General features: G+C 40.9%; 1 protein-coding gene across 1 annotated transcript in view; it reads right to left on the minus strand.

Annotated features, from left to right (window-relative positions):
• The window catches only part of JAKMIP3 (Janus kinase and microtubule interacting protein 3), a 181,093-nt gene that overhangs the window by 89,882 nt on the left and 78,811 nt on the right, over positions 1-12,400 (minus strand). Inside the window, exon 2 of the mRNA XM_061634362.1 lies at positions 5,453-5,685. Within this exon, the coding sequence (XP_061490346.1) occupies positions 5,453-5,587 (135 nt within the window). The 5' untranslated portion in view covers positions 5,588-5,685. The remainder of the gene's footprint in view (positions 1-5,452; positions 5,686-12,400) is intronic.

The raw sequence follows: 12,400 nt of genomic DNA on the forward strand, positions 1-12,400 counted from the left end.
TGCTTAAGTTTCCTCCACTGACGCAGCTGCTGATGTTGTTGAATCCTTCTCTTCTCCTTCCACGCCACATGTGCAGCCCTGTAGCCAGGGTGGGGGAAATGGGTGTACCACCACCCCAGCTATACTCCCCCCCTCCGATATTTATTTTTTAAAAATGTATTTTTAGTTTGTGACATGACAGACAATGACAGCCTCCATTTAAAGAATGATGGCTTATTGTAAGAACAGGAGCACTTTAAAAATAGGACCCTCTGAAAAATTCAGTGAACGAGGCAGGGTGAATCCACAACAAAAGCCTCATCTGGAAAAGCCCTCAAAGGACTGCTAACTCAAGACTCTCCTTGGCTGAGGGTGGATTGTTCATTATCACAATCACCCTATAATTACTTAAGCGATCCTGGGGGGAAACCCAGCCTGTATAGCAACATAACCCTTGAACAGTTAAATATTAGAACTTTGTATTATGGGCTAGAGTTTGACTCCACCCTTTGAACTTTCCTTTGCCCTGCTTTTCAGTTTCACTTACAGTTGTGTTCTATCCCCAGCCAGCAATAAAGAAGCATGTATGTTTGCTTGCAGTAAGAAGAGTTTGTTTATTCTGCAGTTATTATGATAAGCAGAGCATGATTGGGTACTTATTGCTAATGGGTGAAATAAAGAGATAAAATGATTTGAAAAAAGATCTACCCTAAATTACCCTTTACTCTTTTAAAGAACTCACTCTACTCACAATCATAGATGCTATTGTTCTTGCTTTTCTTGAGTACATCACAGCAAACTACATTTAGCTGGCTGACTGGCCACCTAGTTTGTAACTCAGGCCTAATTTCTGATTTTCCTAATATGTGGAGCTCAGTATGAGGCCTTTTCATGGTTTCTGGGCCGAATAATCAACCTAGCAACCATTTCTATTTCTACAACCAGAAAAATAAAATCCAATTGCTTTTCACCATTAGTTTCCAATCGCTTAGATAGTCCTTTATATAGCAACTAGTAAAAAAAAAATTCAGTTGATTGTCCAATAGGAAGGAAAATCTAAAGATCATTTCTCTCTCTCTCTGAAAAGGTGTATTGTGAACCCACTATTCAGAAAGCTTTCTTGCTTATTTAGCAAGCATTTTTATAAGTATACAAAAGGCAGTCTATTATGCAGTAAGTATTTTACAACGTTAGGGACCCAATCTCAGGAAGGTTATGCATACTGTTCTCAGCACCACTCTCCCTAAATGTTGCACTCTTCATTGTTTCTAAACCTGTTTATTTTTTTGTATTGTCATTGTCATGATGCCAAGATTAAAACTGGTTTTTGAGAAAACAAGCTCCACATTAGTTTCTCCTTTCTTGGTTATAGCATAAAGTATTGTGCTTGTTTCAAGCCTTTTGGTATCCCCTTGTTTAATCTATCCTTAACATCCTTTTTCTTATGAAACAAAAATTATGCCACTCATTTAATTCATACTAAATTTTCTGTTAACTTGTATGGGACAGCCCACCCTGCCTCGGAGCCAAAGAGCGGTGTGCTCCTCTGCTTGAGGCTCCGCACAGCCTTTGAAGCTAACAATGTGCCAAGGAAGGCCTGTCCCCCTCAGGGATATTCTAGGCTCTGCATGTTCAACTTTCAAAAAAGTAAATCAGTCATCCTCAGACGTGTGCAGATAGAAGGGGAAATGTGCAGGCAGAACTTTACCCAATTGCTCATAAGGCAACTATGTTACTTAAACAAATTTGGGCTAGCTGTTTTCATGTTCTAGTTGCTCTGCATCGATTCCCTGCCTCTTTTGGCACCACTCAGATTTTATAGCCAATGGCCATTACAATATAAGTCACAAAACAAACAAGATAATGAATCCAAGAGGATTAATTCCAAACCACAAAATAAGATAACAAGAGCCCCATCAAACAAATAAAAATAAGGTATATTAAAATTAGCAGAGCTTCAAAGCAACTCCATTTCCCACCAAGCTGAAAGTCTTTACTGCCTGCTGAAATTGCTTAAATATGGCAAGGTGGGCCTCTGTAGCAAGCCTTGTGCTGTGTATCCTTCCAGCAAACTCAGACTTCATAGATGACCAGTGTGACTGGATAGGTTAGAATGGAAATATGTGGTCCTTAAAGCCTGGTAGCCAGTGCAGTTGCCTCAATATTGGCTAAATATGGTCGCACACATGGTCTCAGAAACCCAGCTGCAGCATTTTGCTCTAGTTGACGCTTGTATGATGTCTTCAAGGGCAGTCCCATGTAGAGCACATTGTGGTAACCAATCCAAGATGTTACACAGGCATGGATGACCACGGCAAGGTTCCAGGATTTTGAGAACAGATGTAATAATTGTATTCTGATAAAAAGAACTCTGGGAGATTTGAGAAAGTGTCACTGTGCTCATACCCTGCTTGTGGGTAGCCCACAGTGGCTTGCAACTAACAAAATGCTGGTCTAAATAGGCCTTTGGTCTGAACCAGCAGGGTTTCTATTTTCCAGCAGCTTCAAATATATGTTAAACAATTATGTAGATAAAAATGAACAATGCAGAGCATCATATAATTGCTTCCATGGTGTGGGGTTACTGTCAATGACAACACTTGGGGGTGGGGGGAGGACTCCATTTTATAAGTGTGCTGTCCTGGAGAAGGCAAAGCCTACAGATGGCCAGAGAAGCAGGTCCCATCAGAAGTTTGGAGTGCTAGAAAGAACTGTAACTGATGAAGCAGATAGACCTTTATGGTGCTCATAATCCAGGCAAAGTTCAGGTGACTGGAGAATATGGGCAGACTGCAGGACTCCATGGGAAGATAACTGAGTGTACAATGTTTGCCAATATTGATGTGCCCCCTTCCACATGGACAACCTGCCATCGTTGACCCACAACAAATAGACCCAGCCTGGTGAAAGAGCACCTGCTTTAAATTCAATCCCTGGCATTTAGTGAAAGATTGCAGAGAGCTGCTACTTGGGCAATCCTTATCATAAAACTGTTGTTTCAGGCAGCTACAATTTTCCAGCCACCATTTCTATATGTCAGTTTAAAAGAATCTTAAGGACTGTATCCAACATGTGACTAGCTTGGATCCATTACTTTCAGTGGGTCCCACACAGAAAATTATGTATTTTATATTGTCTTATATAAAATTATATATTTTAAATAGTTTTACCTGTATTGCATTTGTAAAAACTCTTAAGTATATTTACTTATAACTATTAAGCCTAAGCATCTCTAACTAGATAATATTATTCACGCAACTGGGGCAGGGCAGGATGGCAGGCAAGCAAGCGAGGCAAGGGAATGAGGAAAGCAAGGATGGCGGGCGGGCAAGTGAGTAGGGGTGCACGGGTGAGTGAGCAAGTGGGGGGCAGGCAATCGAGCAAGCAGCAGTGTTGAGCCTCAGCTATCCCAGAAGGAACAGGGAGGGGGGAGGCATGAGTTTCAAGCGCCTCCGCTGCCAGAAGATGCAGAAGATTTGGAAGTTGTTGAGTCTGAGCAGGACCTTGGGGGAGGGGGTGAGTCTGATCTTCAGCCAGTTCCCACGAAAAGCGCGATCTCTGAGGAACAGAGCGCACCGCCCCCAGCTCCTGCAGAGGACCTGTCAGGGGAAGTTCCAGAGGCAGTGCCAACTCCTCCCTTGCCCAGCCATTCCCATGATGCTACCACCATGGCGCAGCCCCCTGACCTCGACGTTGTTCAGGAGCAGGTGTCTTCCGATGAGCAGTTGGAAACACGCCCCCCTTCACCTCGTTCCTGCTGCCGCGAGAAACAGACGGGGCAGAGACAGGACTTGCGAAGGAGTCAGAGATTATGATCAAAAACATTCCCTACTTAAGTTTGCCGCTTACAGTGCGGAGTTGCTGAGTCAACTTCCTTCATACGCCGCAGAGCATGTCTAGAGTGTAGTTAGGGATTCTAGTGAGTTAGCACAGGGTTTTCTATGAAGCTCAATGCCTTTGATGTATCCATTACTCTAATAAAATGAGATTTACTTGCACCCTCGTCTCAGCCTCGTCCTTCCGGCTCTGGATGGGACAAGCAGTGACAATGCCAGAGGCAGGTAGCGATTGAGGTGGGGAGGCAGCAGCAGCAGTCTAGGCAGGTGGGAGGCTGGTAAGGTGCCTAAATGGGATGGCAGGGAGTGCCTGTGGGCTGTTCTGGGAGTTGCTTGGGGATGGAGGGGCATTTTGGGACTTTCCTGTGTGTGTGTTTGGAAGTCTGTGTGTGTATATGATTGGGGGTCCCAAGGAGGTGGGGTTTGGGAGTCCCTGTGTGTGTATGTGTTTGTGTGGGGCAAAGCCCCTAGTATGTCTATATAATTATATCCATATACTTATAACTATTAAACATAAATGTTTATATTATTATTATTATGTTGTTGTTGTTGTTGTTGTTGTTATATTCCGCCCTTCCTCCCAGAAGGAAAATGATACCATATTTCTATAATTCAGTTTTTAGTTTAACGTATAATCAACATATCTGAATTTAAGGCAATTACTGATATCATCAAGAATAATTTATGTAACATTGTCTGTCTTATCTTTTTGCAATAATTAAAGGTTAATGAAGCACACTGGGTGACCTTGGGCCAGTCACGGTCTCTCAGCCTAACCTACCTCACAGGGTTGTTGTGAGGATAAAATGGGGAGGAGGGAACAATGTACACTACCTTGAGCTCCTTGGAGGAAAGGTGGGGTGTAAAATGTAAGAAATAAATAATAAAACAAATAAATATCAATGGGAATACACTGAGTAGAACTTTACTGGATGCAACCCTAAGTTTTGATGCAAAGCAAAGTTTTGACAAAATGGAATTTGTCTTCAGATTGGTAATTACTCTAAAAGTAAATGCAGACTCCAGTTGTCACCCACACAGTAACCAAATTAATTCAATATTAGCATTAAAAGCTAGATTATTCTCAAAGGAAACTGCCAAGTCAGACTACTTGATGTGTACTGCATCTGGATTTATGCCATTGTTCCCCTCTGCCAATCTTGGGAGTTTTGCTTCTTAGTGTATGGTGCATGCTGACAATACAGCTGCTTTTGCCTCCATAGGGGACCAATTAGAGAAGCGTCTAAACAATGCATCAAAATGTACATTTGTATGAAGAACCGATCTAAAATAACCTTCAGGCTTCATTCCACAAGAGTAATTGTTTAATGTTTACTGCATCTTTTATTTTTAATCATCAGCTTCTCAGTTTACAGATCCAGGGCTATGTTCTATTATAAAGAAGAGCCTAACATATTAATACCCATGATATCTTTAAGAAGTGCGGTTATTTATTTAGATGTGCAATCATATTGTGATGAAGTATACCAAATCACATGGTGTGGGTTTTTCCCCGCACAGGAAGAAAGCTGTGGAATGGCTACGGCAGCTCATGCACCACCACATTATAAATGGGTGTGTTTTGGAAACATGACAACGTTCATTTTGATTAGTGGGTTGGGAAAGAAGATGCACACCTTACTCTTTTCTTGCTGGAGCTCTATTTGGATGTCTGTGAGTTTTGCCCTGAGCTCTTCATTGGCAGCTTGCAAGGCAGCTAAGGCGTCCGGTCTTTCTCCTTTAGCTCGAAAGCTGGCACCCTTCTTTGACATTGTGAGACGGCGCAGCAAGAGGGGTAAAATCCCAAGCAGAGAGAACCTCCTGTTCTCGACTATTCCTTGACTCTGCTCCACGACATTTTCTCATTCACCTGCAAAAAAGAGAAAGAACAATGGTTGGGAGTTCCAGAGGGCACATCATTAGCATACATTCAATTGGAGGAAGTGGAATAAGGACCAAGCAGTGCCTAAGAAATGTCCTTTTAAAGGGATCTTGCATCTTTTATTCACTTGCTTATCTGTAGTGATTTGAAATGCCAGGTCTCCTCCCAGAGCAACTTTGCAGATTCTAACATTTTTCTTTCTTTCTTTTTTTATAATTGCTCATAACCATCTGGCCCCAGGGTGAAGACATATGAGGCTGTATGGGATAAAATACAAACACTATATTAAAAAATGCCATGTTGATAAAAACACATCATCAAAATCATATTAAGTAGGTGATTAAAACATCCATATCTGAGTGGTCCAAAACCTCAACCCTTCCCCAAAAACTAGATAAAGAGGTGTATCTTCAGCTTCCAACGAAAGGTCAGTAATATAATTTGAGTGCCTCAAGGTAATGTCACTTCAGAGCCAGAGAGCCACCAGAAAGAAGGCCCACGCTTGCCTTCTCCCATATGCACCACTCTCCCATACCTCCCCCAGTTGGTGGGATCACCAGCAGAGCCTCGCAGATCTTAATTCACGGATCTCAATGAATCTTAATTCAAGGGCAGGTCAATATGGCAGAAGGCACTTTTTCAGATATTGTATCTAAGTCTCAAGTAATTTAGGGCTTTATATATCAGCACAAGTACTTTGAATTGGGCTCAGGACTGCAAAAGAAATGAGGGACCGTCCAACTGGAGTTCATTATAGAGATTTTATGATACAAAGATTTTTGTGATACAAGATGTTATATGCCCAGTTAGTGCAAAAATAGATGCCTCTATTAATATTTGCAAATATACAAAACACATTAAGAGATGACAAGAAGCTTAACAACCTCTGAAAACTTACTACTTTCCAGACAACAACAAAAGTTTACTGTCTAAGATTTATAGGATGCTAATTGTAGAAGTTTGTTCTTGGGTACTGATTGTGATTAGTGAGGAGATAGCTTAACCATGAACACCATACTAAACCCAGGTTTGGCATAGCCCCACATGGTGGGACAGCAAAAAAGACCGGGGGAGCTAAGCAGCTAAGAGCTCTTCTCCATAAGCCACACACTTACATGATCTCACTAAGCCAAAGCTTAGCTTGGTTTGGCTTAGGGTGTCATGTGAACCAGACCAATGCGTTATGAAGATGGCTTGTTTCAACAAACCATAGTTAAGCTAAATCATAATATAAGGTTTGAACATAATGCTAAACTATGGCTTATCTAAAATAGAAGCAAAAGCTTTCAGTCCCCTCCTCACCACTGCATTGGAGGAGGAAGGGGACTGGGGAGCATGCAGGCCAAATGCTTGCCGCAGCTCATTCTTATAAAGCTAAACTATGGTTCAGAATTACGTGTAACTGCAGCACATATGTTTAATTACAATATGTACACGTCATGTCACAAACCATTCATACTACTGGCATAGTGTATAAAAATTAAAATGCTGAATCCTATCGTTTTGAAAAAATATTTAAAGGATATTTTATTCCTAAGGCAAATGCATCAGATATATTAAGGAGCTTTACCTTCTTGTATAACCAAATGAGTAAGGAAAAACATGTCAGCTTGTATGGATGTCACTTCAAAATGGCCCAGATTGCTTATCTGCCTCACCTAATCGCAAGCATGTATGAGGTATTTGAAGGAGTTATTTAATGAGATCCACTAAATTTTGCATCAAAAACACTCCATTTGCCTTTTAATAAGACTGGTAAAGGTAATAATATTAGTGCTGATAAAATCTCATGATTATACTTTGGTTAAAATGTATTTGTATTTACAGTAACTGAATAATAGTTTAGGGAAGGGTTGTAGCTCTGGGGAAAAAGTCCCAGAGTCAGCCCGCAGCACCTCCAGATAGGCCTGTTAGGCAACCCTGTGAAACTCAGGAGAGCTGCTGACCAGCCAACAGTACTGGGCTAGATGGATGAATGGATGATCCAGTATGTTGGATTGGCTGTTGTGCATTTTTACAATGGATTCCATAGGTAATATTGTAATTTTGTATTGCTCTTTTTAAAAAGTATGCTGCTGTACACCATCCTGACGCTTTGTGAGAGGGTGGTATAGGAATACTTTTATAAATAAATAAATAAATAAAGCGGAAATATTTATACTTGGATCCCCAAGATTTGAACAACTTTCGCCCAGTCTCAAATCTGCCATTCTTGGGCAAGGCGGTTGAGCGGGTGGTGGCGCATATCAGAGGTGCTATGGAACTAAATCATGCTTCTGGAAGCATGAGATATTATAAAGAGTCACTGAAATTGTTTGGCAAGGCACAAGCTCCCTAATTCACCTGTTTCTCTGTGTTTCTTGATTGATTGACTAGTTGGTTGAGGTAGAATGCTAACCCACCCATTCCTTTTAAAAGATAATTCATACAATTTTGGAAAATGTCTGAAAGAAGAGTTTATCAAATGTGGAATAGGTTTGGGGGTACAGTAAAGTGGCTGTGTGCCTTTTTTGTGTCAATACTCACAGGTATGGAGCACCATCACCTCTTTTTTGCTGCCCACAGCCACCATTCTGTGCTGGCACCCATAGCACTTCCATCAAGGTATGAGTACTAGCACCTCAGCACTGGCTGTGTGAATGCTTCATGACAAACCCTAATCATGATTTTTCTTTTTTATGCAAGATGACATTGCATCACCTCACCACTGGCCAGGCAAGTTTCTGGAGTGGCACCACTTGGGAATACTGTGAAGGGATCATACACTTGCTTCACAGCACATTCTCCCCACATTATTCCAAATCACATTTCAACCCGCTGTCCGAGTTACATGAATTTATGCAATATTGGTTGGTGCATCATGCACATAACTGATTTTTTATCACTTGATGACAAGATAGATTGATTTAATTCAAATCAATTTAAATTATTGATTTAAATAATTTAAATCACTGATTTAAATTATTTAAATCACCGGGAGGGGGAGCTGATTTTAATCAGTAACTGAAATCTAGCTTCCATTTTCCTAAAGTAGGTATTGAACAAATGTGCATACTAATTGGTTGTGATAACCATTAAAACAGAGTGGTTCATAGGCAAAAGAGTGCCTTCATGCTACTGTCTCTGGTGATGCAGCCCACATGCCACTTTCACTATAACATATATACCTAAAGACAAAGGTGCAATTATGTAACAAAGGGTTTCTGTTTAGCTCTTTCTGTCATACATATGCAAGGACATGAACCAAGAATACTTAAATATTCAGAAACTTCAGCTAGTGCAAAATGCTGCGGCCAGAGTTCTCACTGGGACAAAGAAATTTGACCATATAACACCTGTCCTGGCGCAGCTGCACTGGCTACCGATATGTTTCCGGGCCAGATTCAAAGTGTTGGTTCTTACCTATAAAGCCCTAAACGGCATCGGACCGCAATACCTGGTGGAACGCCTCTCTCGCTATGTACCTACCCGTTCACTACGCTCGATGTCGAAGGCCCTTCTCCGGGTCCCAACTCATAAAGAGGCCCGGAGATCAACAACTAGATCTAGGGCCTTCTCGGTGGTGGCCCCCGAACTATGGAATGCCCTCCCAGACGAGATACGCCTGGCGCCTTCTTTGTTATCTTTTCGGCGCCAGGTAAAAACCTACCTTTTCGCCCAGGCTTTTTAAACATTTTAAATTTAATTTTAAACCTAATATGGATTTTAATTTATAAACTCAATGGCAATTCTATTTCGGATTTTTATCATGTTTAATGTTTTTATGATTGTATTATATTTTCCACACTTGCTCATATTTTAATTGTGATTTTATTTGTTGTACACCGCCCTGAGAGCTTTCTGCTATAGGGCGGTCTAGAAATGTAATTAAATAAATAAATAAATAAATAAATAGGGCAAAATGCTGAGAGTTTTCCTGAAGAAAGCACAACGTTACTATTTTTCCGGCGCCAGGTTAAAACTTTTCTCTTCACCCAGGCTTTTTAACATGTTTGTATGCGCTGATATTGTTTTTAATTTTTTAACATTTTAAATTTTTAATGTGTTTATATTGTTCCACGTTTATTGTATTTTTGATGTTTCTTGTCTTGTGAACCGGCCAGAGAGCTTCGGCTATGGGGCGGTCTATGTTTAATGAAATAAATAAATAAATAAATAAATAAATAAATATTAGTTTCAGAACAACATTTCTCCATGAGCAGTCCAAGTATTGTTTGCACAATATGACAATAATAAATACAATATACATATACCAGGAGTGGGGAACCTCCAGTCCACATGCCTAATCATGCTCAGCAGACTTCCCCATTTGGCCTGTAAGGGAATTTTGGTCAAGCTATGCCCACCTGCTCAACATCTAACATCATATATGACATCAGATATGGGGCAGGGAAAGACATGGCTCTCTGCTGACAGCAAGGTCTGTTGAGTGGCCATGCCAAACAAAGGAAAACAGTTCACCCGACATTGTGATGTTGGCTGATTGACTGGTATGTGGCCCCACCAACCTGTCAAAAGTGGCCCCTGGGGATGGGGGAGGAACATCTCCTTACTGCTGCCATACACCATGGTGTTATATTTGTAACCTTTCATCTCAGAATGAGATGCTTTTGCCCATTTGTTTCTTCTCTGTAGAAAACCCGGCTTTAACTCAGATTTTAAAAAACCCCAAAGAAACACCTGATTTCAATAAAAGAAACTGATCTTAAATAAATAAATCATTGATTTGCAACCACTCTGATGACTTGCATTTGCATATGTGAATTAATTGCATTGAAAAGCATTGTACCTGAGTGGAGACCGAGTGATACCACACTCCTTCCTTCTACCACCTGTATCCCCGCTAAATGCATTTTAACTGCCAGCACTGTGAGCCAGCATGACAACAATTTTACTCTTTATGGCATTTTCATTCTTGACATTCTCACAAACCTGAAGACCACGGTGATTCCTGCTCCCACTGTTTTCCTGTTCTTTGTATTTTGTCATGCTCCAACAAGATTGGCTGCCATGATGTAAAACATCCTTGCTTTATCTTTATTACACTTGAAGATTTTATTTCTTTCTTGGAGAAGGCTAAAAATTACAAATGTTACTGTTTGTAATGATGATTTTATGTTTCTGAGAAATGAAAATTATACAGTCATTGTCATTCAAATAGGTGAAGGAGACATTCACCTTTGGCTGGCCCCATCCTTTTGTCACAATTCCATTCAAGGAGAGCGACAACGGTAGTTTTTACTATATTTGATTGAATTACACATGGATTCCAACAAAAGGCTTTCTTCTTTCTGCTGCTATTAATATTGCCTTCTGATGGGAAGAAAATCCCTCTGCTGCACAGGCTATCAGCAAAACACCACCATGTGACCTAATTTTTTTCTCATGATCACTAATTACAGTTTAGTTTTTAATAGGGGAGAGCTCTTCAGTTCATAGCAAGATAAGGATGCCAGGAAATGCCATTCAGAATGTCAGATTATATCCAGTCATGTTCCATTAATAGGTCAAAGAGATCTGGCTTCCTCCTGTGCTGTTTAATTGCATGCCCCAGCTTAAATCTCTATGCTTCAATGTTCTTTCTGGCAAAAACAAAACCAAACCACAAGCAAAACAAAGCCCAAGTCACAATTGCATAGAGCAGTATAAACTCGATGTCTATTTTCCTTTCTCACATTTGAAATAGTACTGTATTGAGATATTTCATATTTCCCTTTTCCCAAGCAATGTTTGTGCCCTGCTTATCTATCTGACCACTCTTGGAATCAGGATGTGGGATTAGATGGTTAGATCAAGCAACTAAATGGGTAATTGAGGACAGCCTTTAGAGGATACATTTCCTTTGTGAAGGGAAAAGAGCACACTGGAGATGTATTATGTCCAGAGTTTGGAAGTAGTTAGTTATAAAAAAACAAATTACTTGTAATTCATTACTTTTTTAAAAGAAAGAGTGGGTAATTCCTTTACATTTTGATTGTAATAGAATGAGGAGTAATTTTATTACGTTTGAGAAGTAATTGTAATGTTTCCAGCATTACTTTTGGGCATTACTTGGGAGAGGAGCAGGTGAAGTCTTCTGCTCCTCTGATATGTGGATGAAAATCATGTGCCTCAAACTGGGCTTCCGTGCATCACTCTTCCCTCGTGCTCTGTGGATGGGTAGGAGGTGACGAGGGAGGAGCTAGGGAGCGAGACGGGTGGAGTAGAGAAAACAATTGTTTTAGAAATGGACGGTGATAGAGAAGAATGGAGTCAAGGGAGAAGGGAGTCAGAGGGCAAGAACATGGATAAAGGAGGAGAAGGAGGCAGCAGCAGAATGGAGATAAAGAACTGTGGAGGTGAAAAATGACATGTGTGTGTGTGTGTGTGAGAGAGAGAGAGAGAGAGAGAATACTGTGTTTGCACTTGGCACACAAAGTGGCCTCCACCACCCTCTCTGGCTACTGTGCTGCATTTGCAGTATTTTAACTTTTTTGCATCTCAGGGGAAAATGTTTGCTTGAGTGAGTGTCCCTTAATTGGTGGCAGGGCAGGGTCCAGGAGGTGGTTAAGTGAGAGGCATTATGCTTGCTGGCTGAGTGGGGTGGGGACAAACTGTAGAGAAAAAGCATGGCTGTCTTTGGTATTTAAAAGGACAACCTATCCCTTGACTTACTCAGCAGATTGACATTAGGGTTGCCAGGTCAGAAGCATCCCAAACCCTG

The sequence above is a fragment of the Rhineura floridana genome, chromosome 7 (genome assembly GCF_030035675.1).
Source record: "Rhineura floridana isolate rRhiFlo1 chromosome 7, rRhiFlo1.hap2, whole genome shotgun sequence".
NCBI lineage: Eukaryota > Metazoa > Chordata > Lepidosauria > Squamata > Rhineuridae > Rhineura > Rhineura floridana.